Source organism: Panthera leo, chromosome B3, assembly GCF_018350215.1.
Source record: "Panthera leo isolate Ple1 chromosome B3, P.leo_Ple1_pat1.1, whole genome shotgun sequence".
Classification (NCBI taxonomy): Eukaryota; Metazoa; Chordata; class Mammalia; order Carnivora; family Felidae; genus Panthera; species Panthera leo.
Window position 1 is genome coordinate 59,853,060 of NC_056684.1, and position 27,526 is coordinate 59,880,585.

The 27,526-nt window shown below is 44.8% G+C and overlaps 2 protein-coding genes across 5 annotated transcripts in view; one reads left to right on the forward strand and one right to left on the reverse strand.

The window, feature by feature from the left end:
* The window catches only part of CCNDBP1 (cyclin D1 binding protein 1), a 70,307-nt gene that overhangs the window by 533 nt on the left and 42,248 nt on the right, over window positions 1–27,526 (reverse strand). For 2 of the 4 annotated variants that reach the window (XR_006203613.1, XR_006203614.1), the window contains exons 14-15: window positions 12,434–12,496; window positions 7,967–8,064 (exon numbers count right to left, since the gene is read on the reverse strand). The gene's annotated coding sequence lies outside the window, so the exon portion shown is untranslated. Of the gene's footprint in view, window positions 1–7,966; window positions 8,065–12,433; window positions 12,497–25,416; window positions 26,169–27,526 lie in introns of those variants that run through there. The other 2 variants (XR_006203616.1, XR_006203617.1) reach the window with 2 other exon arrangements.
* On the forward strand, window positions 1,558–27,069 carry TGM5 (transglutaminase 5). The gene is made up of 13 exons (XM_042943124.1): window positions 1,558–1,688; window positions 2,657–2,904; window positions 3,021–3,266; window positions 6,570–6,688; window positions 9,150–9,278; window positions 9,894–10,071; window positions 18,874–19,012; window positions 19,653–19,756; window positions 19,862–20,101; window positions 23,345–23,710; window positions 24,260–24,420; window positions 25,945–26,078; window positions 26,271–27,069. Exons 1-13 carry the CDS (start codon window positions 1,558–1,560, stop codon window positions 26,422–26,424), a joined length of 2,349 nt encoding a protein of 782 aa, XP_042799058.1. The 3' UTR covers window positions 26,425–27,069.

The following is a 27,526-nucleotide window of genomic DNA, read 5'->3' on the forward strand; positions in this document are numbered from 1 at the left end:
CCAATATCCAGATGGTGGTCAATAACCAGATGGTTGTTTCCATCTTTTGGCCATTATGAATAGTGCTGCTATCAACATTCATGTACAGGTTTTGTGTGAACAAATGTTTTCAAATTCTCAGGTCCATACCTAGGAGTGGAATTGCTGGATCATATGGTAACTCTATTTTTCACATTTTGAGGAACTGCCATACTGTTTTCCAAAGTGGCCATACCATTTTACAATCCTATCAGCAATGTATAAGCGTTCCAATTTCTCCACATCCTCCCCAACACTGGTTATTTTCCGTCTTTCTTATTAGAGCCATTCTAGTGCATGTGAAGTGGTATTTCATTTGCATTTCCCTAATGATTAATGATGTTTAACATTTTTTCATTTGCTTATTGGCCTTTGCATATTTTTTTGGAGAAATGTCTATTCATATCAATTGCCCATTTTTTATTTGTGTTATTTTTTTAATCATTGGGTTGTACACATTCTTTATATATTCTTGATACAAATCCCTTATCAGATATATGATTTATAAATACTTTCTCTCATTTTGTAGTTGTCTTTTCACTTTATTGATGATATCCTTGAAGCAAAAAATTTTTAATTTTGATGAAGTCCAACTTATAGGGTTTTTTATTTTGTTGTTTGTGCTTCTACTGTCTTATCTAAGAAACCATTTCCAAGTCCAAGATAATGAAAATTTACCCCTATGTTTTCTTCTAAATGTTTTATGGTTTTAGCTCTTACATTTAAGTTTTAGATTAATTTAGAGTTTATTATTGTATATGGTGTAAGGCAGGGTTAAAACTTCATTCATTGTAAGTGTATAGAAATATAATTAATTTTTGTATATACATATTGTATTCTACAACCTTGATGAATTTATCTGCTAGTTCTAATTTTGTGTGCAGATTTGTTAGGATTTGCTATATTCAAGATCATGTCATACATTAATAAAGACAATTTTACTTATTTCCAATGTGTACTGGCTAGAATCTCTAGTACAATGCTGAAGAGAGAAGATACCCTAGTCTTGTTCCTAATCCTAGGGAGAAAAGTATCTAGTATTTCATTATTGTGGATTTTTCATAGATACTCTTTATCAGTTTCAGCTAGTTTACTTCCTTTCTTAGAGGTAATTTACTTGTTGGGTGTTTTTTATTATGAGAAGATGTTGGATTTTGTCAAATGTTTTGTTTTGTATTTCTTATAATCTAGAATACAGCTGAGACAAAACAGCTAGGCCTGTATCCTCATTGGCTTACATATTGTGGTAGAAGGCAAACAAATGAAAAAGTAACTACATAAATATCTGAATATTTCTTGCTGATCCTGAAATTACTGGCTCCCAGTAAAAGTTTGTTGATAAAAAATGAACAATTGAGCATGATATTAACTCAATGAAGCAATTAAGTTTCACTATAAGTGATGCAGTTAAGTACTCTAGGCCAGTGGGAGATGGAAAGAAGGGTGGGTCAGCTCAGGCAGGCTTCATGAAAGAGGTGGGTCTTCAACAGGCCTTGGAGGACAGGTAGAATTTGGTTAGATTTTGTTAGGACAGACGGAATGAGAGGGCACTCTAAGTTGGGGTTACAGCAGGATCAAAATACGTGGACAGGTAGGGCTACCATTTGCTTGGGAACAGATTGGTTGGAGGAGAGGGCCTATGCTTGGAGTGTTGAGAAGCAAGAACGCAAGTAAGTGAAGGCCAGGTGTGGAGGGTCATAAGTGTCAGGTTAAGGAGTGTGCCTTTTGTATGGTAGGCTGTAGGGTATCTCAGAACTTTTAAAGCAAAAGGATGGCATGATTAAATTGTCTTGAGGAAAGATAATCTGGTGATGTGTTAGGAGAGGATGGTGTAGGAAGCAGGACACCTAATGGAAGTGGTTATGGTCACTAGGGTAAAGTGAGGAGGTCAGAATTATGCAAATGTGGAAAGGGTCAAGTGGACACCAGAGATGTTTTCATGGAATGAAGGGACGTGTCCACATACGAATGGAAAAAGACCAAGAAAGAGATGGGTGAGCCAAGTGTGACTTAAAGGTTGTGAGCCCAGGTGCCTGGAGACCACTGTAGGACCATGGCCAAACATGGAGAAGTCAGAAATGGAGTCCTTCTTGGGGAGACACACTTGGAGAGTAGTGAGATCAATCTGTGTTTTATCAGAGGCTCCAGAAGGCTGGGAGTGGGACTTTGTTTGACTATCCTCAGCATCCCAGCTCCCAGGGCATTAGGCATGTGACATTAGTGGTGGTCAGGGAGCCAGCAAATTGCTGAAAGCATAGTAGTTAACTACCAGACCTGGAGGCTGGCACAGGGGCAAGTGACATTGTTAACTTGAGTCTAAAAACTGGATGCTGGGGTGAATCTGGAGACATGCTAGGCTGAAGGGAGCAATCAAACTTGGCCAGGACTATGAAAGAGGTTGGACAGAGGCAGAAATCCATGTACCTCTGGAGGGCATAAAAGGGGAAGGGGATAGAGGGTTATAAAAGCAAGAAAGGGAAGGAATAAGGAAGTAACAAAGAGGCAGTTGCAGGCATGAAGCCTCATTTAATCCTCATACCAATGCTGTAACACCGGTATTATGGATTCTGTTTTACTAACTTGGAAACTGAGGCTCAGAGAGGCTAAGTTTCTTTCTCAAGTTTGTACAACTAAATAGTGGTGGGCAAGATTGGACCAGACTCTACAGCCCTGCTCTTTCATATGCCCCTGGCTGCCCTGTTGCAGGGCTGGAGGTGGCCCTTACAGACCTCCAGAGCTCCTGGAACAATGTGCGGCACCACACAGAGGAGATCAGCTCTGACCGACTCCTGGTTCGCCGGGGCCAGGCCTTCAACATCACTCTGTACTTCAGGAAGCGGGGCTTCCAGCCAGGCCTGGACAATATCATCTTTGTGGCTGAGACTGGTGAGGACCCCTGAGGGCTGTGTGTGTGTGTGTGTGTGTGTGTGTGTGTGTGTGTAGGAAGATTCTGGAGGGTTGAGAGTTTACTGCAGAGAGCCTGAGTTCTGCTTCCCTCTCAGGACCCCTACCAGACTTGTCCAATGGGACTCGAGCCCTGTTCAGCCTGGCAGGTCATCATGGTCCCAGCCCATGGATTGCCTCTCTGGAGACCAATGGGGCCAGCTCCCTGGAGGTGAGCCTGTGTGCCCCTCCCACGGCAGCCGTGGGTCGGTATCTCTTGAAAGTTCATATTGACTGTTTCCAGAAGTCTGTCACAGCCTACCAGCTTGGGGAGTTCATCCTGCTCTTCAATCCCTGGTGCCCAGGTAAGGTGGGGTGTCTGTGTGTGGGTCCCTTGTCTCTGCCCCTTTGTCAGTGCCACAGAGAGCCAGGCTCAAGGATTTCTAGACCCCTGTTCCCTGACTACCAGAAACCTCCCAGTTGTATGCACTCAGCATCTACTCCCAAGCACCAGAAACAAGGCAGGAAGAACTTGCTATTTACTTATTTAGAATTTTTAAAACATGAGCAAAGTCATCTTTACTTAAAAAGAAACTATTGAGGGCCACCTGAGTGGCTCAGTCAGTTAAGTGTCTGACTTCGGCTCGGGTCATGATCTCATGGTTCATGGGTTCAAGCCCTGTTTTGGGCTCTGTACTGACAGCTCGGAGCCTGGAATCTGCTTCAGATTCTGTGTCTCTTTCTCTGCCCTTTCCCCATTCGTGCTCTGTCTCTGTCTTTCTCAAAAATAAGTAACATCAAAAAAAGAAAGAAAGAAAGCTATTGGGACACCTGGGTGGCTCAGTTGGTTAAGTGTCTGACTCTTGGTTTCGGCTTAGGTCATTATCTTACGGTTTGTGAGTTTGAGCCCCGTGTTATCAGTGCAGAGCCCACTTGGGATTCTCTCTCTCTCCTCTTTCTGCTCCTCCCCTGCTCATTCTCTCTCTCTCTCTCTCTCTCTCTCTCTCTCAAGTAAAAAAAAAATGTTTATTTATTTTTGAGAGAGAGATAGAGTACAAGCAGGGGAAGGGCAGAAAGCTGTCAGTGCAAAGCCCGACATGGGGCTTGAACTCATGAACCATGAGATCATGACCTGAACCAAAGTTGGACGCTTAACCAACTGAGCCACCCAGGCACCCCAATAAAATAAACTTTTGAAAAGAAGACTAATATAATTAACTTTGACCACTATTAACATCTACCTTTACCACACATTTTTAAATTAACTTGTGTCTTTTCATTCTAAGAATAAGAAGTGTATTGCATTGAATATTTGTGGAATGAAGTAAAGGAAAGAAAGAAGAAAGAAAGAAAAAAATGAAGGAAAGGAAGGAACGAAGGAACGAAGGAAGGAACAAAGGAGAGAAAGAAAAAATGAAAGAAAGAGGAAGGGAGGGAGGAAGGAAAGTATAAAGTGAAAAGTAAAACTTTATCCCAAACTCCAAGTTCCATCTTCCAGAGGAAAAGTGTTAGCATTTTCTTGTGTAGTCTTACAAAACTGTTCCATGCTTAATCAAATATGTATTTATGCATATATACATATGTGTGTGATTATACAGTTGTACCACAAGTGGGATTATATAGTACATAGCATGATTTAACTTGCTTTTTTTATTCAACAATTCAACTTTGAATATATTTTCCTATCAATATGTTCTTTTTAATGGTTACAATTACTCCATTGTTTGGACTACCAAATGTTTTTAACTAATCTCCTATATATGGGTATCTTGGCTATTTCCAGTGTTTGTCCTAGACAAAGATATATGGAATATCCCAGTACCACCTGTCCTACGATCCCTGTAATCTAAATCCACCTGAGGGCAGAGTAGTTATACAGACATACAGACATGGTATGGGCAGAATGAAGGACAAGTCAGGAGGAGAGAATGGGAAGAAGGGCAGGAAGAGTTGAGAGTTGAGAATGTGTCTGGTAGGCTTTGGAGCAGAGGCCAGACTCAACAGTCCTATTCTAGTTGGAGGATATCCTCTCTCCTTCCTCCCTCTCATTCTACCTGCTCCTCCAACCTTATTCTAAGGGGGCTAGATGAGTCATACCAGAACCTGGCTGGGATCTAGCATCTCTAACCACCTCCTACTGCCCTGTCATTGAGTGGCCCAGAGCTCTTACCCATTAGCCATATGAAAATGCTCCACCACTGGGTCAAGGAGGACAGTTGTCTATCTGTCTCTATCTCTCTCTCTTGTATACACACACACACACACACGTCCTGGCCTCCAAGACTGTGGGTTTCAGACTTGTACTTAGGCCTCTCCTGAACTGTGAGGAGGAAAGTAATCACTGTAGGGCCTTTTTTTTTTTTTTTTTTTTTTTTTTTTTTTTTTTAAAGCTGTGCCCCATCTAGGTCCCAGAAGACTCAATATGGGGCTAGGGGTTGGTAGGCCCTGAAGACAGGTTCAGTGGCTACCCCATCACCATGTCCAAGATATTGGCTAGGGACCCCCACCCTGCAGTGCTGGCCACTGCTAGCCCCTGCTGTGAGGAGAATATGTGTGGTCTCAATCATGAACCTGCAGATCTGGTCACACTGGTGCAAGACCTCATTAAAATGGATCTTCTCTAGGAGTCTGACTCTACCAGAGTCCATGCAGGCTGAGTCTGAGGCTGCCTCTGAGGAATTGAGGAGAGTACTTTTACCTACAAGTTAGGTGGGCCTTCCAGATTGTTCTAGGACACTGCAAAGAGGACACTTACTCCCATGGCATTTATTTGTTCATTCTCAACTTAAAAAAAATTTTTTTTATATCGTGAAAGCAATACGTGCTCATTCCAAAAAATCTAGAGAATACCAACAGGCAAAAAGAAAAAAAAATTACTATCAACATCTTTTAGAATAGTCTTCAAAATCCTTGGTATAAATATGTTTTAAACAAATGTCAATTCATGCTGTAACATTATTATGTAACCCATTTAAAACTTAACATATCACGTGTAGATTTCGATGCCTATATGTACAATTTTGTAATCTTACATTAATCGTGTATGTACAGAATTCTGTGGTGGACATGGCTATTTAACAAGCTCCCAGAACCAGGCACTTAGGTTGTTTCCAGCTTTTCAGTGTTACAAACAGTACTCAAATAAACAGCTTAGCATCCAAATCTGTGTGTACTTCCTAAATGCTGTCCTTAGGTTAAATTCCTATAAAAGGCATGAGAAGGTTAATGCCAACCCCTAAATTCTGGTTTGCTCTTTTCCAGTCAGGTTTAGTTGAATGTAGCAGAAAAATCATGGAATATGGTGACATATGGACTCTGTTCAAACTTCACTCTGTGTTTACATGTGATTTGGACAAGTTACTTATCACTCTGAGCCTGTTCCCTCTACCCTTAATTAGATCAGGATGTAAATGTGCTTTGAAAACCAAGAAATTCCACTGAAGGTAAATTTTCACTATTCAACCTCATGTTCGTATTGAACCTGCTGCTGGTGCTGAGGGATTGTAGAAGGTGGGTCTCTCCAAGAAACCTCCTCTTCTGCATTTTGGTGACACCCAGTGCCATCCCCAGAGCTCAGTTTCCATAGGACTTTGCCTTCTGGGGATGGGAATGAGGTAGGAAGGGAATGATAACTTTTTTGCTTTGTGTCCTGCCACTTTGATTCCTAGGGGATTCTGTCTACTTGGACAGTGAGCCCCAGAGGCAGGAGTATGTCGTGAATGATTACGGCTTCATTTACCAAGGGAACAAGAATTGGATCCGCCCGTGTCCCTGGAACTATGGACAGGTGAGTCTCAGCCCTATTCATAGCCCATCCAGGCCCTGGGCTTGTGGGAAGTGGGGAGCAGGAGCAAGGTGGGAGGGTTCTTCTCATGCAGGGCTCACCCAGAATGGACAAATGGTAACATCAAAGTGTGAGATGACACTCCAGGGAGCTAAATGAGTCGGAGGATATTCTTTGCTGATCATGTCTGATTTGAACATCAGGATCTAAGGGGGAAGGACAGCTAAAGGCACCCACCAGGGAGTTCTATTGACCATGATGATGAGGACAAAGGGACAATAATGAGGATGGCCATGGCAGTGCCTGGTTGTTGTTTGTTAAACTGTTTCCAGTTGGGCCCCATTTGCCTCTCTCACTTCATCTTCATTATCTAGACCACAGACCCTAGAATCAGTTCCGTCACACTGAGGAAACTTGTCCCTGAACATCTCAGCCAAAAGCAATGTTAATGAGCAGTGATGTACTTCCTTCCCGGTTACTATTGCATCTCTCTCTGTCTCAAAAATAAATAAACATTAAAAAAATTAAAAATGGGTACTTAGAACACAAAGGGCATGCTAAGCACCATCACCAGAGTGGTGTATGTTCCTCCATGTTTTGTTTCTTCTGCATATTCTAAAACGTGATTGTATTTGTAAAAATGGCATCATATTAATCGGAATGTGTTGCAACTCCTGCCTTATTGCAAGGCCTGCCTCCCACATAAAGCTCAGCCTACAACAGGTGCTCCAGGAAGTCCAGGGCCAGGCCAGGGAAGAGGGTTCTTAAGACTGGGATCCGGCACCACAACACTGTTGGAGGAAGAAGACTAGTCTTGGCTGCTGGATGGCTGTTGGCTTGGAAATCTTAGGAGCCTTTGTGGAGCCTTGTGTCTGTTTGATATGAGTCCCTCTCCTGGACTTGCCCAAATAGAACTCCAACACATGTGGCCTCAGGCACAGCCTAGGCCTCCTGAGGTGGCTATTTTCAAGACGAGACGTGGCAGCCTCAACTGGTGCCAACTGACCTCCCCAACCCCTCACTCAGCACGGGCAAATGAGGATCCAGAGAGGCCCTGTAGACAGGAACCTACCATCATCTGTGAGCAACAGAAGTGAGAAATTGCTTTTTTTTGAGCCCTGGCTCCTTCCCTTTCTTCCTGTCTCTTATTCAGTGAACTTACATTGAATGCCTGCTGAATATCAGGCAGAGTACAAGATGTTAGGGATATGAAAATGAATTGAATGCTGTCCCTGAGCTCATAGTATAGTGGGGACTCGGTCACATAAGCAGGTTACTTACCATGCAGTGGGATATGCAAAGACTGAGATGGGCACAGGATGTTCTGAGAGCCCGGAGGAGGAGCACTTGGTTGGGAATGGAGTCATCGGGGAAGCTTCCTAGAAAAGGAGATGCTTGAACTGAGTTAGCCAAGTGAGGAAAGGTGGGGAAGCATGAGCAAAAACACAAAGGTGAGAAACAGTTTGGTCTGCTGCAAGGGTTACAAGGAATCTGGTAATGCTGGAGCAAAATGATGAAGCAGGAGGAATTGAGACATGAGGCTGGAGAGGTACAAGGGGCCATATCAGGGAGGGTCTTATGTGGCTGTTAGGGGAGGTTAGAGTTTTGATTCTGAAGGTCTAGAGGCCTCTGAACATTTTAAAGCAGAAAAGTGAACTGATTAAACTCTCCCCTGGGGAAGATAGGTCAGAGAAAGTTCCTAAATCCTGTTTATTGTCCAGTGGGAATATTACATGGGGATAAATGCATTCATTTACTCTCATTCAACCAAGATGCATGGAGTCCTTACTATGTGCTGGGCACTATGCCAGGTCTGGGGCATACAGTTACAAGGACAGCTGGAGACAGACAGAGTATATGCTCAGGCAAGCAAGACAGAGCTTGGCTCCATCATTATAACTGACGTTAAACCAGGCTCAGGCTCAGGGAAGGCCTCAGATAAAATGTCATTCACACCAAGCCCGAAGGACAAGTCAGCCTGCTTTGGGTGGGAAGCTTCCATAACTCACACACTATTAGTCATTCCAGAGCATGACTGAGTCACAGGTACCATGGCTAGTTCGTGCCAGTACCTCAACAGTAGCTGCCAATGGTGAGTTGGGGTAGCAAGTGCAGGTAGAAGATGAGGCAACGTGGTTTTAGCAAGAACATCCCATAGGCTCCAGGAGTGAGAGGAGAAGAGGGAGAAACTGACTTTTTAGCCAGTCAGACTCATTGGAAAGAACCCCAGCGATTTGATTTGTAGGACATACAAACTGGGTGAGTTGTGACACCAGAGCTCAGAGATCCTGCACCTGCTTAGGAGGCAGTTTATGTCCGTGCTACTGGACACAGTTACCTTACAAATGGGATCGTATTCCGCAAACCACTCCATTGGAGAGTTGGGTGGGATGGGTCATGAATTTCTTGTCATATCTACATGTGCCAATCATGGGAGCCTTGCTTCTCTGCATCTCCCTTATAGTTTGAAGAGAATATCATAGACATCTGCCTGGAGCTACTAGACAAGAGTCTGAACTTCCAGATTGATCCAGCTACAGACTGTGCCCTGCGGGGAAGCCCCGTCTACATCAGCAGAGTGGTGTGTGCCATGGTGAGATTGGGTCTGGCTCTGCCCACCCGGGGTATGTCTAGGGAGGGAGGAAGCTGTGTGTGTTGGGGGATGCCCCCTGACAGTTGTCTCCTGCAATGGGGGTGGGGTGAAGAGTCGAGAGCAGGGACCCTCTGGCAAAGCCAGTTTGGATGAGGCTAATGAAAAAATACGGGTAACAGGTTTTCTCAGCTGAATTCCGAAATAGCTGGGTGTGGGTCATTACCTTCATTAATTCCAAATTAATGTTTCAGGAAAGGCTGAGTATAACTTCGGTTTAGGAACTGATCTTGTTTTTTTGTTTGTTTTTTTTTGTTTGTTTTTGTTTTTTCGAAATTTCCTTTGCTCTGAGGTATTTTTAAGAGCTCTTGGAGCCAACCTCTAGCTTTGCAGGGGGTAGTAGAAATAGAATGATCAACTAATTAACAGTAGAGACAAGTCAGAATGGCCAGTTTCCTACCCTCACCACTTCCTTAGCAGGTCTGGAAATTCCCAGGTAAAACCAGTTCGAAGAGTCCTTTGTGTCTCAGGCCCACAGACCTTGCAAAGCAGCCCACACATCGCATCTTGCTGAGCAAAAGAATGCTTCTAATGGTTCTATATATGGTTTCTCTTCAGATCAACAGCAACGATGACAATGGGGTGCTTAATGGAAACTGGAGTGAGAGTTATTTAGATGGCATCAACCCTGCAGAGTGGACCGGCAGTGTGGCCATCCTGAAACAGTGGCATGCCACAGGCTGCCAGCCAGTGCGCTACGGGCAGTGCTGGGTCTTTGCTGCCATCATGTGCACAGGTAGGGAGTGGAAAGGGCCACATGGAGAGAACAAGTAATGTACTGGCTCATGTCTTAGACCTCTGAACCATTCTTGTCCCAGTCTTGCACAGTTCCCACTAGAGGAATGTTTGGAAGGAAGCCCCTCTGTAAAAATGTCTTCTCACTGACCCCGGCTTCATGTATCTGGAGTTATTTCAGAGGATGGTTCTGAGGCAGAAATTAAACACTTTCCTGTCCTTTCTCTTCCTCTGAGTTTGGACAACCTAGGAGCCTGGCTGGAAATTGTTTGGTCCAAGATAGGAATGAGATGAAAGGCCAAGTATTTAGAAAACTTACAAACTGATTAGTGCCCTTTCTGAGCACAGAGCGTGGTCTTGACATGGGAGGGAAATGTATATCGGAGTGGTGGTATGGGCCATGGGGCCAGGGAAAGATGGCAGTCGACATAAAATGACCTTGAATTTGGAGTTGTCTCATGCTCAGTAGGCCTGGAGGCCTGACTCAGGTCAGAGAGGTAGGGGATGGAAGAAAACAGGAGATCAGCTTTTTTCTGATAGGAAGTGGATGCTACACTAGAAGGAAAGCTAAAAAAATATGTATGGGAAAAAGAAGGCAAATGGAAGTTGATTTGCAGATAGCAGGAGGAGCAAGCAGAAGAAAGGGGTGGCTGTGAATCTTGAGGCAAGTGACACCTAGAAATGAGTCACATATAGAGACAGCAGGAGGAGGCCTTTTGCTTTACCCAGGGTCCAGCTTGCTATTGGCTCTCACCCTCACCCTGACCCCCATACCTAGGCTGCTCTCAGCCTCCAGGCATGCATATCTGTATACCTGACTTGGGTCACAGTCAGGAAGTTCTTATTCTTCTTAGTTAGGGAAAGAGGCCAGTAGCAGCTTTCACTCACAGGAGTCTCTAGTCCATTCCAGGGAGACCAGATCTGGCACAGCTTCATGTTTATTGCAGACTCAGGCCTTTCATGTAGAAATTCCCTGTATGACAAAGCCTGGTGCAGTCTATGTGCTTGTATGTGCTGAGCCCATCTCTGGGCTCTTGGAGGAAGCCTAGAGACAGCCTGGCTGTTGAGCTGCCGAGGAGAGAGCACCAGAGCTCTGTCCAAGGGCACAAGGAGGTTTCTGTCAATACCCACAGAGGATGACTTCAAATAGGTTGGTGAGGAGCTCTTCCTCCTTTTCAAGTGCAGGGCCCCATCTTGAGTTGGAGGCTCTGATTGCCCAGGGACAAGAAACTAGGAATTCAACAGCTTTGATACCCAGAGCCACAGAGATATGGGTGACCTGGGATGTCTGAGTCATCCAGGGAGCAGGCACAGGACTGGTAGGCAGAGAACAGATCAGTCTTGTGCATGTTGGAGAGGGAACCTTCCTTTGTGCGGAAAAGCCTAAAGACTAATGGGCCAAGTGTGCATGTAGAGAGGGAGAGGACCAGGGTTTTGGGTGTGGTTGTCTGGAACTGGGCAATGAGAGGGGTGGAGCCAGTGAATGAAGATTGTGTAATGAGAGCAGACCAATTAAAATGTTTATGAGAATCATGGCCCCTTTGTGACCTGGGAAGCAAAGGGCTGAGCAAAGTGGGTCAAATGTGGCTTGATCCAACTATAGCTCGGGCAACAGCAGCTTTCCCCCAAAGGGCCACCATGATGTATATTAATAAGTATATCTGTTTGAAAACTCATTTATTTATCCAGCCACTTATTGAGTCCTTATTCTAAGCTAGGCACTGTGCTTTAAGTATTCTTAGATACAAAAATAGGTAAGACCCAACCTCTATCCTCCGCTAAAAGTTAAGGATTTATCAAATTCCTTAGCCCAACAGAGCTACCAAAGCACATTTATTAGTAATATTGTTTTTATTTCACAATCACTATAGCTGATGTGCATTGCAGACTTCTTTTGTGCCAGGCACTGTGCATTGGGGACTTCTTTTGTGCCAAGCACTGTGTTAAAATCTTGACAACCTAGAATAATAGTGAGGCATATGGACTCTGGAAGTAGACTGCTTTCAAATACCAACACTACCATCAAATGGCTGAGTAGCCTTGGGCAAGTCAGACTAGTGCCTCAGACTTACGATGGGAGAAAGTAACAGTACCTACTGAATAGGGTTATTGAAGGACTGAGGTATGTGGAATGTGCTAAGAATTAATAGTGCCTGGCTACAGTGAATGTTCAGTAAACATCAGCTAGGATCACCTCATTTGATACCCTCAAATGACTATATGGGGTAGGTTCTATCATCATCATCATCTCCACTTTGCAGATGGGGAAATGGAGCAGTAGAGCCAGTCTCACATCCAGGTCTGGTATGCTGTAACCACTAGGAGATACTAATACATACATATTGCTAGCAACTGCTACTTACCCAGCATCCTCTGCACTTCAGGCATATGCCAGGCACTTTTACTCTTTCTATCCTCACAACTGCCTGCAAAGTAGATATCATTACCATTATTTTACAGATGAAAAAACTGAGGCTTACAGTGAACAAGTGACTCTTGTCTGACTCAGAAATGCATTCCCCCCCCCACCCCCGCAGCTCTGCCTCGCAGAATTGCCTTTTTAAATGCCAACATATTGATGTCAAGTTCCTAATGAAAAATCACCAAAAGGAAAACGTGCATGCATCAAATTTTGAACAGGATTTTTCTTTGACACTCAATTAATTGGCCGTTATTTGGGGAATTTCAGACAAATCTCTGGTCTACCTTTTCTGTACTTAGGGCTGGCCACCCACAGCTCTCAGTCATCAGGCTTTTCCTGTTCTGGCCATCCACTCTCTGCTACAAGGGACCTGGAGAGAGTTCCAGCAGCTCCCCTGCCATTTGTCAAGGTTCTAGGGCTGGTTCTTTTATATTCCAGTTGCTCTTTTATACTGTGGCTTTTTTTTCTGTGCTCCAGGGCAGACTAATCTTTTCACAGTCCCTCAGTACTATCCCTTCCCACTGCAGTTTACAGCGTCAGAGTGGGGATTCCCTTGGTCACCAAGTCCCCCTCTCTCTTGCCACTCTCTGTGTGGTCTATTTTTTGTTGTGCAGAAGCTTTCAGTCAGCCCTCAGTTCTTCTTCAAGAGGAATTGCTCTATAAATAGGTGTAGATTTGGTGTGTCTGTGGAGGAGATGAGTTCAGGGTCTTCCTACATTGCCATCTTGGACCAGAACTCCTGAATTGTACACTTTACAAGGGTTCTGGTATGTGAATTATATCTCAATTAAGTTGGTTTTTTGCCTTTTTTTTTTTTTTTTAAGGCAGTCATCCTGGGAATATGCCTGGTCTGTTCCTGCCCACAGCTGCATGGGTAGGGATAGGGTCAGCAGTGACTTGGAAGACATGAACATTGACTGTGAACAGGTCTATGGGACATAATCCCCTGCTCTATAAAGTAGAGAGGTGGCCCAGGAGACATGGGGGGAAGGATGGTGGGAAATGGTGTGGGAGATGAGGAGGTTGTGTTGCTTAGAGCTAGGCCCTCCTCTCTTCACCCAAAACTACCCCATGAGTACATTTTGTATATTGGATCCCCACTTAACGCTTTACCTTGCATGTAGGGTCCTCTACTTAAAATTTTTTGAACACCCCTGGGCTACATGTCATCTAAGATTTCTTCTCACTCAGTTGTGTAGTGACCTCTATAAAGTACCTCGTTATCTTCATTTGAATACAACTCTTGTCCTCACTGTTTTCACTGAGCCCTTAGCTCTCAAAGAAGGAATCTCAGCCCCAGTCCTGGTGCATTTTGTTGCCTCAACCTTTCACTCAAACACAAATCTACTATTGTTCTCCATTGATTAATGAGACATCAAGGCTTGTGTGGAATGTTCCCTTACCAGGTTGTGGGTTAATATTTGGCCAGTACCTAGAAAAATGCCTGGCACATGGTTAATTTTACATAAATATTAGTTATTATAATTAGCCTGATACTGTTTTAATCTCAGCTTCTTGGGCTCCAGAGGTCTGACTGGATCTTGCTCACAAGGTGTTTCTAGTCATCCCCCAAAATTCAGTTCCCCATCATCTGTCTCACTTTTTTACTTTATTTCCTTCTTTCATTCCTTGGAGTGTTTAGGGTTAATTAATCATATTTCTCATTTCATGATATTTATCATAATAGGTCTGGTTCAGGCCCCTTTTTAAAAAATTAATTAACTAATCAATTAGTTTTTCCTCACTTTTGTCTTGCAACCCATTCCTATTCACCTTCCTCCATGATAGGGAAATATTTTGATGTATTTAATATGTAACATTGTCTCTGAATGTGTTCTTACCAAAAAAAAAAAAAAAAGTATATTGTTATAGTGCAATATTTTGTCCAATATCTATATGTTATATTTTTCATCTTTAGAAGTTCCACTGGATCTTCTTTCTATCTTCCATTTCTCTTCTTATGGTCATGTTTTCCTTTACCTCCTCTTGAGCATATTTATAATATTTAACATAGCTATTTTAAGGTCCTTGTCAGCTAATTCAATCTCTCTGTTATTTCTAGATCTAGTATATTGATTGACATTTGTCCTGGTTATGAGTCATATTTTTCTGCTTCTTTGCATGCCTGGTAATTTTTTTAGTGGACATTATTTTTTTAAAGCAGTTTTAGGATTCATTGTCATTGCAGACAAACAAGAACGGTTCTAATATGAACTTGTGAAGGCGTATCTGAAAAACCAAGACAATATAACCATCTTGGTTTAAGGAACAATTAGAAGCATGGGAGGAGAAGATACTTTTACCATTTGGAAGCTTGATGCTTCCGGGGAGAAATTAAAAGATGCTAAAAATCATCATATTTAAATGGAAACACTTCAACTCTATTAGCTGAAGTTTGACTGTATTCTTCAGTTTAAGCCATAGAAGTGTGGCAGCAAAGCTGATCAAGCGAATTTCAACAGATTTAACTCTAACTTTCCACTGATTTCTCTTTTAAAATTGGAGCCACATTTCCACATGGGGAGCTGGTGGGAGACAGGGGAGGAAAACGAACTGGTGAGAAGATTTCACAGCTAGTCCTGAAACAGATTCCATGTTTAATACACCATCAGGATGATGTCCATCACCAGTTAAAAGTGAAGCTGCACTCCTTGAGGACAGGAATGTCTTTCATTTTTGTGTATGCATCTAACCCATTGCCTGGTTAATCACAGGGGCTTGACATGAGCACTGGATGAGTGCTGAATGGCTGAGTGAAAAGACATAGTAATTCATGCTGGGAGTGTGGTGTGGTGTCATACACCTTGGGAACTCTGCAGGCCTTTCCAGATTCTGATATCTGGTCCACCTTTATCTAAGCATGACTGTGTGAGGGTTGCGTGCATGTGTGTACACACATACAAACACACACACTTCCCTTTTATGTAGTACTCAGTTCCCCCAAAATTATTAGTGAGTCACCTGAGTCTCATGTCAAACTGTGAGTCATTAGGACTGGTAGTCTGCAGAAACCTTATTCACAGGTTAAAGACAATACATGTCAACACAGATTTAATGAGCATCTACTTTGTACCCAGCACTGTGTTGGAAACAAAGAAATATCAAGAAAAGCATCTGATATAAATCCTAGTCTAGGGGGATTTGTAATCTGGCTGACAAGATAAAACAAATACAGGAGATCACAGAGAGCTCCATCCAGTGATAAAATATGCAGCACAGGTGACTGGATTAAGTGAGAGCATGAGAAGGGAAGTTAGTGTGGCATGAAGTAGTCAGTGAAAACTTGACAGAGGAAGGTGCATTGAGAATGAGTTGGTGCTGTGATGCCTAGTGAAGTTGCAGTGGTGTGGCTTGTAGCTAGAAGCATGGGGATGTTTTGAGATCAGAGAATGAGGGGCTTAAATCCTGCCCTGGCTCTCCTCTTTCTGCCATGTGACCTCAACCTCTCTACACTTCAGGTTTCTCCTCTTTAAAGTAGGGATAACCACAGGGTTTGGGAGATGAATAAATGAGATCATGCCCATGCAATGCTTGGCACCATGGCTGGCACTATGATGATGATGATAATGATGTCATCAACCGGCAAAGAAGATGGAGAAGACTGAAAGACAAGCTCAGTTGGGCATGTGTCTAGAAGCAGCGAGGTCTCCATAGAGGCTCAAGATTCAAGTTCAGGAGTTGTGGGCACAGAAGTAAGAGGTGAATCCACAAGACAAGATGAGCTATTGGTGGGAGGACAGAGCATGGAGGACAGAGGGAGCAAGACCCTGGGAAAAATATAGTGTATGACTTCATGCAAATCTGAGTGCTGTTAGCTCTCTTAGTGTGGTATGGAAGCAAGGCCTCACTCACTCCCCATGTGAGCAACCATTCTAGCCTCACCATGGCTTTACGGTGACAGGCTGTTGTCCTCCATGATGACAAAAGCGTGAGAACAGATCAATGCAAATCCATCACCACTCAAAGCTTATGCTCTACTGACAGTCAAGCTTGATACCTAAAGCATAGGGCGCAGTCATTATGAAAGTGCTGTGCAAAGTCAGAAATCATGAGAACAGGCAGAAGATTTGTGAGACACTCATTCAGCCATCTAGCAATGATGCACCATCAAGTTTCTGCAAAACAGGCCTGGCTCTGTGTTGTTAATGGTCATATAATGATAACGACGAATATCACACAATCCCTCTCAGGAAGGCAGACTCATAAACAAACCATCACAAGTCATGTGCTAAGTCACGTAAAGAACTTCAGAGTGCCATGGGCACAATGCCACGTGTTCAGGTGGAAAAGGTTCATCCAGCCTGGTTGAGCACAAGCTGATACCACCACTGACGGTTCATGTGGCTATTTGTGAATTCATCACTTGGTGTGAAGAATGGAGGCTTGTTTCCTGCTTTCCCTGCCCATCCCTCCTTGGCACCTTCTCTTATTATCAGAAGTGTTACCCACCCTCCTGACTATAATCTTAGCACAGATGTGCTCACGCAATGCTCCTGAGTCACCTGAGTGCTCTTGCCTTATTCCTGTCCCATGTTCCTTTAGTGGCAGCTTTTCCAACCTCACCCTCCCCTCTGAGGCGGTCCTGTGTTACCTCCACCTACAACTCACTTGTCAGCTCTGCTCACTCCCTGCCCTCATTCCTTGGCCTTGCACAGAGCTGTGCCAAGGAGAGCTCCAGGTTCCCTTTTGGGATCCTCTCCCCCTCTTTCCGAGCTATATCCAGAGATGTCTCTACACCCTGACCTGGAGAGGCTTTGTGCAAATAATTGTTAACATAGGAAAATGCATGAAATGTCTAATAAGGGAAAAATACTAGAATGCTGAACTGTGTGCACAATACTGGGAGGTGGGCTCAGAATTGAGTACGAGCCCAGCAGTGAAATCGGGATTTGAGTGATAGGTCTGCCACTTCCTAGCCATTTGACGTTAGTCAAGGTTGCCAACTTTTCTTAGCCTCTGATTTTTTTAAAGTTTATTTATTTGTTTTGAGAGAGAGAGAGAGAGCATGCACACCTGTGAGGTGGGGAGGGGCATAGAGAGAGGGAGAGAGAGAATCTTCAGCAGGCTCAATCTTAAGATTGAGCAGGCAGAGAAACTGCCCCCAAGGAGGGGCTTGATCTCACGGTTTGTGAGATCATGACTTGAGCAGAAACCGAGAGCCAGACCCTTAACAAACTGAGCCACCCAGGTGACCCTCTTAGCCTCTGATTCTTTTTTTTTTTTTTAATTTTTTTAACATTTATTTTTGAGAGACACTAAGACAGAGCACAAATGGGGAAGGGGCAGAGGGGGGGTTACACAGAATCTGAAGTAGGTTCCAGGCTCTGAACTGTCAGCTCAGGGCCTGACATGGGGCTCAAACTCACAGACTGCGAGATCATGACCTGAGCCAAAGCCGGCCGCCCAACCAACTGAGCCACCCAGGTGCCCCTGATTCTTAATCTTTAAAATGAGGATAATAATGGTAGCTTCTGTGTAGAGTTGTCCTGAGGATAATATAGCAATATGCCTGGCTGATATTATTGAATTTTATTATTATTATCATCATCACCATCATCATCATTATTATTAAATGGGGTGGGCTGCCAATGCTGGACTTGAAGGGACAGGGTCCTCAGGACATCGGCAGTAGGGTGGGCTGGGGGATATTGCTATACTTAAAGAGTGCAGAATGGGGGAAATATGGCAAGGGACAAAGCACAGAAGTTGGCTGGCAGAGGGAAAGATGCCCTCTCAGGAATAAAAACAATGTAGTACCTCCTTTCTAGAATTTCTCTACTGGGTACAAACCTTCACTTTTCTAAGCTTTTGTTACACAGTTTCCTTCCTTTTCTGCCTTCCTTTGTGACACTTTCCTTTATAAGCTTCCAAGACAATACACCCATAGAAAAGGAGGAATCCAAGCCACAGACACTTTGTCTAAGTATCTGATGGTCTGAGCTGAAATTCTAGCATTTGGTTTGAAGATGGAGATTCACAGCCAAGAGATGAGCAAGACCAAGTTAGGCCACTGAGTAGTCTTGCCAAAGGAGTCGTGCCTACCCAGTCCTGCTTGCAAAGTCAGGGACTCACAACTTGCTGGAGTTTCTGTCGGCCCTGGCAGTGCTTCTCTGAGCAACCAGAAGCCCAGCCTCTGCACAGTGTCTCTTCCATGAGCCCCGGAGAGGAGTTCAGGAAGGTGGGGAGAGAGGTTGGCAATATCATCAACCCAGTGCTCCAGACAGCTCCCCTGACTAGTCCTGCAGGTGCCAAAGAATGGTTTCCCTGGGCCCAGGGCCCTACATCCAGGAATCCATAGAATTCCTGAATCCACAGCCCACAGGAGTTTTGTTTTTGTTTGTTTGTTTGGTTTTTTTTTTTTTTTTTTTGCTCTTTCTGCAGTAATGAGGTGCCTGGGGATCCCCACCCGTGTGATCACCAACTTTGACTCTGGCCACGACACAGATGGAAACCTGATCATAGATGAGTATTATGACAGCACAGGCAGGATCTTGGAGAATAAGAAGAAGGACACTGTCTGGTGAGAGACCACCTCTCTGTCTCTTTCCAAGGCAAACTCCACCAGCAGATAGTGGGGCAGGACTGTGCCCACAAGCCTGCTATTCTCCCAGACCCGCCTCACTTTTACCAGTCCCAGGGCCCTGTATCCCCACCTCGAAGGCTGAGACATAGCTGAACACAAAAACGATTCTGAGTTTAGAATCCTCACATCACAACAGCTTTCTGCCCTGGGTGAGATTTCCCTCTTTGCCATCTCCTTCATTTAATACTCAGCCTATAGCTCTGACTACAGGAGGGCCTGAAGCCCCACCTCCAGACACACCCATGTCTGCCCCTGTGACTCAGCAGCACACACAAGAAAGGCCATGAGGACCTTTGGGAGAGAGAGAGGGATATTTAACTTCAGTTAATTCCAGTTAATATAGAGTTAATACTCTCTATTCACAGAAGAAAGCTCTTTTCTGGGCAAGTCAAGGCTCACAGGAGGAAAAGCTGCCACTACTCACCCATAGAGTTTGAAGGCTTAGGGTGCATTAAATCTGTCTTTCTATTTAGCGGTCCATGTACCCATCGGCCCCTGCCTTGCTCTGGAAAGAACACAAGCACTGCAAGCTCTCTCTTGCCTTCTTTGACACTGACTCCTCTGGCTTCTCCTTCAGGAATTTTCATGTGTGGAATGAGTGTTGGATGGCCCGAAAGGACCTCCCTCCCGGATATGGAGGCTGGCAGGTGCTGGATGCCACCCCTCAGGAGACGAGCAATGGTGAGGCTGTCCAGAAGAAAGGTGGAACCCACTCCCCAGAAACCGCCCTTACCCCTGCCTGACCCTGCAGCAATGACCCATCGTGGCTCTTCTGTTCTCCTTCAGGCCTCTACTGCTGTGGCCCTGCCTCTGTCAGAGCCATCAAAGAGGGAGAGGTGGATCTGAACTATGACACAGCCTTTGCCTTTTCCATGGTCAATGCTGACTGCATGTCCTGGCTTGTCTACGGAGGGAAGGAGCAGAAAATTCACCGGGACACGAATACTGTTGGCAATTTTATCAGCACCAAGAGCATTCAAAGTGATGAGCGAGATGACGTCACAGAGAACTACAAATACATAGAAGGTATGACTGAGTCAATCCCTGCCAGAGTCCAAGTCCTGTGGGCTCCTTCCTCCCCACCCCAGGGAACCTCCTAGCCAGCTGGGGTGGCCCTCTGGGGAACCAGAAGGCATCTGAGGGATATAACCCAGGTCCCCTTGTCTCCTCAGCCCTTCAGTTTTAAGGTCTCAGTTGAGATGTTCCCATTGCCTCACTTCCTTGTGCTCACCGCCACCCCACATCCCACAGGCCAGTGAGCAGCCTCCACAAGATGGTCACATGGACCTGTAGGGCCAGTAACAGGCATCCCACCAGTGTGGGATGCGAATCCCTCATGGCTGCCTTCTTGGAAAGTTACCCTCCTTCTGAAGATGGCAGGGGATCTGTAAACCCTATCATATTAGTTAATTTAATTAATTTCATGTAACATATTGATTAATTAACTTTTAGTGAGTGTTTGGAGGACAGTCCAGACCCCCAACCAACACCAAGGCCACATGTTTACTCCCACCCCCACCTGCTGCAGAGGATGGTTCTGAGAGGTGGGAGACCTGGCAGGGGCTTCTTACTCTAGTCAACAGGGACAAATAGACAGTTAAGGTAGTCAGGTGTGAACTAATTTCCAAAATTTGAGAAAGACCAAGCACTAGGTCCAACCCCCTGGGAGGCCAATCAAAAATACACAGTCCATGAAGGCCAGAAGCTAAGTGAGGAAGAAAAGCTAAGCAAAAGTGAATCAGGAAAGTGGGGGAGTGGCAGTTAGCTGAGCAGGTGCTAGGAGGGCTGGCCAGTAGGTATCTATGGTTTGTCTATGTGGGCCTTTGGGACCCACAGAGAAGTTCCAGAGTCTGAGCATAGGAAGGGGTTACACAATGAGAGGCAAGCAATGAACACAGCTCAGCATGTTGTTCATCACCCCCTTCCCCTCCATCCACTCTGGGGCTATCTTGTTCTGGGTGCCAGAACAGATCCTGAGGCAAGGATTCAAGGACAAGTGGTTTATCTGTGAGGCCATCCAGGAACTCCTGGAAGGAAGGAGAGTGAGCAAGGGAGATAGGGGAAGGGAGGAAGCCAACACAGGGCACCTCGTCAAGCTGGTTAGCAGCACAGGCAGCTGGAGCTCAGCTGCTGCTGGGGAGCTCTGCGAGTGGGGTTGCCAGGGAAAATACAGGACAAATAATGCTTTAGTCTAACCATGTCCCAAATTCTTTGTTGTTAATCTGAAACTCGATTTAAATGGCCCTGTATTTTTATTTGCTAAATCTGGCAACCCTATCAGGGATTCAGAGTAAAGTGTAGAACAGCACCACAGATTTATCCCATCCAAGAGGCAAGGGGCTAGTCAAGGGTTGAAGCCTGCTCCTTGCCGTGTAAAGTCCCTAGCACTTTTGGCCTGTTCCATGCACCGGCTAAAGCAGCTCTGGTGGCAAACAAAGCCTCAGACAAAGAGTGGAAAGTGCTAGAATTTGAAAGTAGGGCACATGGGCATTGAACTAGCAAGCTCCAAGGGGATGTAGGTGGGCAGTGACAGCATTCACTAGAGGTCCATGGGGTTCCAATGTGAGCTTGGGGGTTTGGAGCTATATTCCTTTGGGCCTGAGGGTGCTGATTAGTCAGGCAGTATTTGGTCTTCTCCCACTCAGCCTGTAGAGCCGACCACAGTGAGCTAAATCTGATTCACATCTCCCTGGGCCCACTCTTGCTAAAGCAGATGCTTTGAGATCCTTTTCTGCCTGGAACGAGGCTTAGAATGACCCCCAGGGCAAGAGGATAAAAAAGTGGCCTCTACCTGGGGAGATTGTGGGGATGCACTGGGGTGAGGGTGGAGACAGTCACTGGGGATAGTGATTGCTTAGTGAAAGCAGTGGGGGTATTATTAGGGAAGCATGGGTGACTATTCCTGCATATCTTGGCTACAGTGCCTCCCCAGTACTAAAGCCACACCTCTCTGGGAGCTCAGCTTGCCTAAATACTTTTCTTTTCTTTTTCTTTTTTTCCTTTCCTTTCCTTTCCTTTCCTCTTTTTCTTTCTTTCTTTCTTTTTTTCTTTTTAAACTGTGGCTTCTCAGTTTCTCATTTCCAGGAATTAGTCTAGACCTCACCAATCAATTGGTTCTAGAACAGGAAATCACACCGTGCTGCTATCTTTAAGAAGCTTAAAGGGCCTTTGTCTTTCCCGTGAAGAAGGCAGGATAGAGTCTAGGGGTCATGAGCACAGATTTTCATGCTGGGCAGATTTGGTTTCCACCTGGATTCTGCCGTTTGCCAGTTGTGGAATTTGGACAAGTGATGTGACCTCTCTGAGCCCCATTTTCCTCATCTGTATATGGATTATGTTGGTGGTGGTGGTGGTAAGGATGTGGAGAAAAAGGAACTCTCATGCACTGTTGTGGGAATGCAAACTGGTACAGCCACTGTGGGAAACAGTATGGAGGTTTCTCAAAAAATTAAAAATAGAACTACCATATGACCCAGCAATCACACTATTGGGTATTTGTCTGAAGAAAATGAAAACACCAACTTGAAAAAATATATGCACCCTCATGTTCACTGTAGCATTATTTACAATAGTCAAGCTATGGAAACAGCCCAAGTGTCCACTGATGGATGAATGGCTAAACAAAATGTAGTATATGTATACAATGGAATATTATTCAATCACAAAAAGAAAAAAAAGATATCTTGCCATTTGCCACAATACGGATGGACCTTGAGGGCATTATGCTAACTGAAATGAGTCAGACAAAGACAAATACTGTATGATTTTCTCTCTTATGTGTGGAGTCTAAAAAAAAAAAAACAAACACGGAAAAGAAACCAAGTTCATAGGTACAGAATACAGATTGGTGGTTACCAGATGAAGGGGGGTGGGATGGGAGAAATGGGTAAAAGGGGTCAAAATGTAAGTAAGTAAACAAGCAAATAAATAAAACAGTGCTAGTGATTTAAGAAAAAACAGTTCTAGGCCTTTCATGGAACTGAAGAGAAGGTCTAAAGGGCCATCTTATCTCTACTGGGGACACCACTTTCACATGGGCACTGCTAAAAAATAATAATAATAAATAATAACAATACATCCCTCTCATGGTTGAGGTGAGGATGAATGGTGTGAAATGCTCAGCAAAGCTGACACTTAGAAAGCTCTTGATGCAAGGTAGGCAGTGTTCATTGTTGGAAACGAGGGTTTTGACACACCTGCGGTGTTCAGCCAAGGCTTGCACTCCTGGGTCACACTGGTCCACAGCCGGTGCCATCTCTGTCCTTCCAGGTTCCCCCCAGGAGAGGCTGGTGTTTATGAGAGCTCTTCAGAAGCTGAAGGCTAGAAGGTCTGAAGGCCCCCACAAAGCAGACTCACAACATTCCACACCTGTGCCACTGAACAGGGACAGCCCTCGGAGCCTGCATATGCCTTCCCTTCAGCCCAGTGATATAGTCCAGGTCTCCTTGAAATTCCAGCTGCTCGACCCGCCCAACATGGGCCAGGACATAAGGTTTGTCCTGCTGGCCCTCAACATGTCACTCCAGTTCAAGGACCTCAAAGTGAACCTGAGTGCCCAGTCCCTGCTGCATGATGGCAGCCCCCTGCCCCCTTTCTGGCAGGACACAGCCTTCATCACACTTTCTCCTGAAGAAGGTATGGGCTCTGGGTATGGGCACAGGGATGGTCTGTGTATACAGAGTGGGTTATGGAAATGCCAGTGGGGACAAGCCAGCCAACAAGGATTCTGGGGACACACCCCTGTGACACCAGTCTTCCTAATGTCCCCTTCGGCACAGATTCCTTCTCCCCTCCTTCCCTCCTTTCCTCTCTCTCCCCCTCTCTCCCTCTTTTCCTCCCTCCCTTCTCCTCTTCTTTTTCTTCTCTCCTTTCTCTTCCACCCAATCCCTTCCCTTTACTACCTCAAGGAAAGGAGCCTGGTTTAATAGGGGAAGCCTGAGCTTTGGAGGCCTCCAGACTTTTGTTAGAACCTCAGCTTATCCATTTACCAGTAGAATGACCTTGGGGAAACCATTTTGCCTTTCTTAACCTCAGCCTCTCACCTGAAAACCTAGTGCCTGTTTCACTGGGGCTTAATACATGTTTGTATTAAGCCACTTTCCCAAAGAAAGGTCCCCCAGATCCATCCAAGGCCTAGCTGATTTTCCCAGCTACACTCATCTTATCTTTTTGTTTTCTCCCTAGCAAAGACCCATTCCTGCAGAATTCCCTATTCCCAGTATAGCCAGTACCTGTCAACAGACAAGCTGATCCGCATCAGTGCCCTGGGCGAAGAGAAGAACAGTCCGGAAAAGATTCTGGTGGACAAGATCATCACCTTAGCTTATCCAGGCATCATGATTAATGTAAGTGGCCTGGGGGCCCCTGGAGATCTGGCTGGGGTGGGAGCCCTCTGAGAGTCTGTTCAGGAGAGCAGGCTCTGACTCTTGCCTCTGACTCTTCTGGTGTCCCCAAATACCTCCCTATCAGACCATGAGGCTCAGAACATGTTTTCATCTGAAAACATTGGACAGGATGTCCAATGCCTCAGAACATGAGGCATCAGAACATGTTTTCATCTGAAAACATTGGACAGTATGTCCATCCTTTTGCACCATTAAAAGCCTTATGGATGGACCTTGAGCAGGTTTCATGGAAAGGACAAGGAGAGATGCCTCCCTTGTGCCACCTTCTACTGATGGCTTTCCCCAGGGTCAACATAAGGAACTATGAGCTCAGATGGGAGAAACCTGAGTAGGGAGGAAAGCACTGACTGAGATCAGCTTAGGTGTGATTTGCCATTTCCTGGCTGTGCATTCTTAGACAAGGCCCTGGGTCTCTGCTTCTTGAACTGTCAAATGAGAGGATTAGACTAGCTGGCCTCTGAGGACACTGCCTGCTGTGACATTCTGTGGTCCTCTGAGTGGGAAGACTTCATGGATCTCTTCCAGTGCTATCTCCCCAAGGCCAAGCAGCCTCCTAGACCCTGCCAAATGAGCCTGTGGGGCCCCATGGTGGGGTGTGTCTGGCAAGCCCAGCCACGGGAGTCTGTTTTAGGGAGGGTTTCCAGGTTTGCTTCCATCTGTCTACAGCCTTGAATGTCCCATTGCTTTTCACTCACACACTGGTGTGAAAAGAAATGAGCCAGTTATGTTAAGAAGAAGAAAAGGGATGGAGTGGAAGTGCAATAAAAAAGTGCCAAAGAAGATTCTATCCACTCAAATTATGCATGAGAATCCTTGAGATTGATTAGTTTACACTTGGATGAAATCCTTGGAGCAGAGGAAACATCACTAGAGACTCCAATTTATCAGACTTTTCCATATGCTGGGTTGAGGGATGTAAAATATTTTGTACAAACATCTATGCATGTATAAATGAAACGAAGTTTTACATAACAATATCTTGTGTGATATACACTAATATTTTCTTCTATTTCATTCTTTAAAAACATTAACAACAATCCATCGAGTTGGTTTTAACCCATAGTTGGAAAAACCTGGGTCACAGAAGTCCAGCTCTTCAGGAAATACAACTAAGGAGCAATTGCTTACACAATTGCACAGCTAACATTCTTGAATTCATAACAGAAAAAGTGACCTATAAAATGCCATCAGCGCAGAAACTCCCCAGTATGATGATATTTCAGTCATAATAAATTGGGGATTATGGAAAAGAAAGGAAACAGTAAGAAAGATTTTAAAGTCCTAGTCTTACATATAGTAGAACTCTACAAGGAAAAATTTCCAGCAACTATAATAGAAAGCATTAACAGACACTGAAGATACAAGTCATCTTCCTGTTGAAGTGGGCCCAATCAAGGGTTTAGTGAATTGGGGAATGAGATTAATTTTCTGTTCCCTTCCTCTTCCCTGGATTTCTCTGTTTAGGTTTTAGGAGCTGCCATTGTGAATCAGCCACTCTCCATACAGGTGCTGTTTTCAAACCCCCTCTCAGAGCATGTTGCAGATTGTGTGCTGACTGTGGAAGGAAGTGGTCTCTTCAAGAAACAGCAGAGAGTTCTGTGAGTTCTGGGGGTATTCAGCCTTCACTTCCATCTTGTCTTGGGGTTATCACTATCCTTCTTTCTGGTGACAGGTGCCAAGGCCAGTCTCTGAAAACACGATGAAAGAAAAGCCCTGGTTGCTGAGTGGAAAGAGCTTTGGAGTTATCATATTGGGTATGATTTTCTAACATTCTGTTTTCTATGCTACAGCATTGGAGTCCTCAAACCTCAACACAGGGCCAGCATCACCCTGGAGACTGTCCCCTTCAAGACTGGCCAAAGGCAGATCCAAGCTAATCTGAGGAGCAACAAGTTTAAGGACATCAAGGGTTACAAGAATGTCTATGTAGACTTGAGGTTATAAATTTTGGAACAATGAGTGAATGCACAGATTTTAAGCTTCAGGAGAAGGAGCAAGTTCAAATGCAAGCTGTGCCACTCCACAACAGGAGCTTTGTAGGGGTTCCGAAGTAAGCAACAGAGGAGATGTCAGCAATGGATAGTACCCTGGACCATTTGCACAGCTCCCAAGGAGTCTTATCAGAGACCAGAGAGTCTATGGTGTCCAATCCAGAGTTGTGAGATAACACCCAAATGTCTGAGGGCAGTGGTTGGACTTGACCATGACTTACTGCCCCCTCAGAAGACTGACTGAGCAGCTCACTGTCATTTTGTCACTGCAGTGGCTAATGTCCTAGTCCCAATAAATTTCAGTCCTTTGCACCCATGTAGTCATCACTTTCCCTCCAGCAACCCCTACCTATTCTCCGGATGCTGGGAGTGTCCTATTGTTTTAACACCTGAGCCCATTCAAGGGTGAATTTCTGAGTGCCTAGTATGTGCCAGCTGCTGTTCTGAGTATAGGAGAGAAGACAGTAAACAAAGCAAAGGTTCTGCCCCCATGGAGCTTACATTCTATTGGTTGTGGTGGGGCTACAGAAAACAAACATGTCAACAGGTAAGTAAGGTACTTACAGATAGTGTGTCCATCATGATCTAGTTAGGAAAACCAACCCCTGTAAATGTTTCTACATACTACCTCTTTGTATCTTGGGGGAAAATGAGATCTCTCATTTGGCCTTCCTTTGAATCCCTTTCCATGTCACATCCAAGATGTCCCTCAATCCTAAAAGTTCCAGCCTCTTGGCTCAAAATCTGCCAGTGCATTGTGGTGCTGGATGGACCTGGAATGACTGTGGTTCCAGAGAAAACGCCAGCTGATGATGCAGTGAAGTAGATTTTTGGTAGGAAATGAAGTACTCTTAGACCCTTATAATGGCTATAGCTCGTATGTATCCTCCTTGTGAACACAAAGCCACTCCAATAATTATCTCCTCTCAGATGCACCTGCTTTCTCATGGCACCGTGCCAAATTTGGGATGGAGAAAGGCATGATGCACCTGCCCTCCAGGCACTGCTACATGACTAAGACAGCTGTTTTGGGCATATATTAAATGCACACACAT

Coding starts and splice junctions, on each gene's coding strand:
- TGM5 (XM_042943124.1), top strand. CDS start 1,558: ATGAGAGGGCACTCTAAGTTGGGGTTACAGCAGGATCAAAATACGTGG. Junction 10,072..18,873: donor TGCTGCCATCATGTGCACAG/GTAGGGAGTGGA, acceptor CTCTTTCTGCAG/TAATGAGGTGCCTGGGGATC. Junction 26,079..26,270: donor AAGAAACAGCAGAGAGTTCT/GTGAGTTCTGGG, acceptor TCTATGCTACAG/CATTGGAGTCCTCAAACCTC.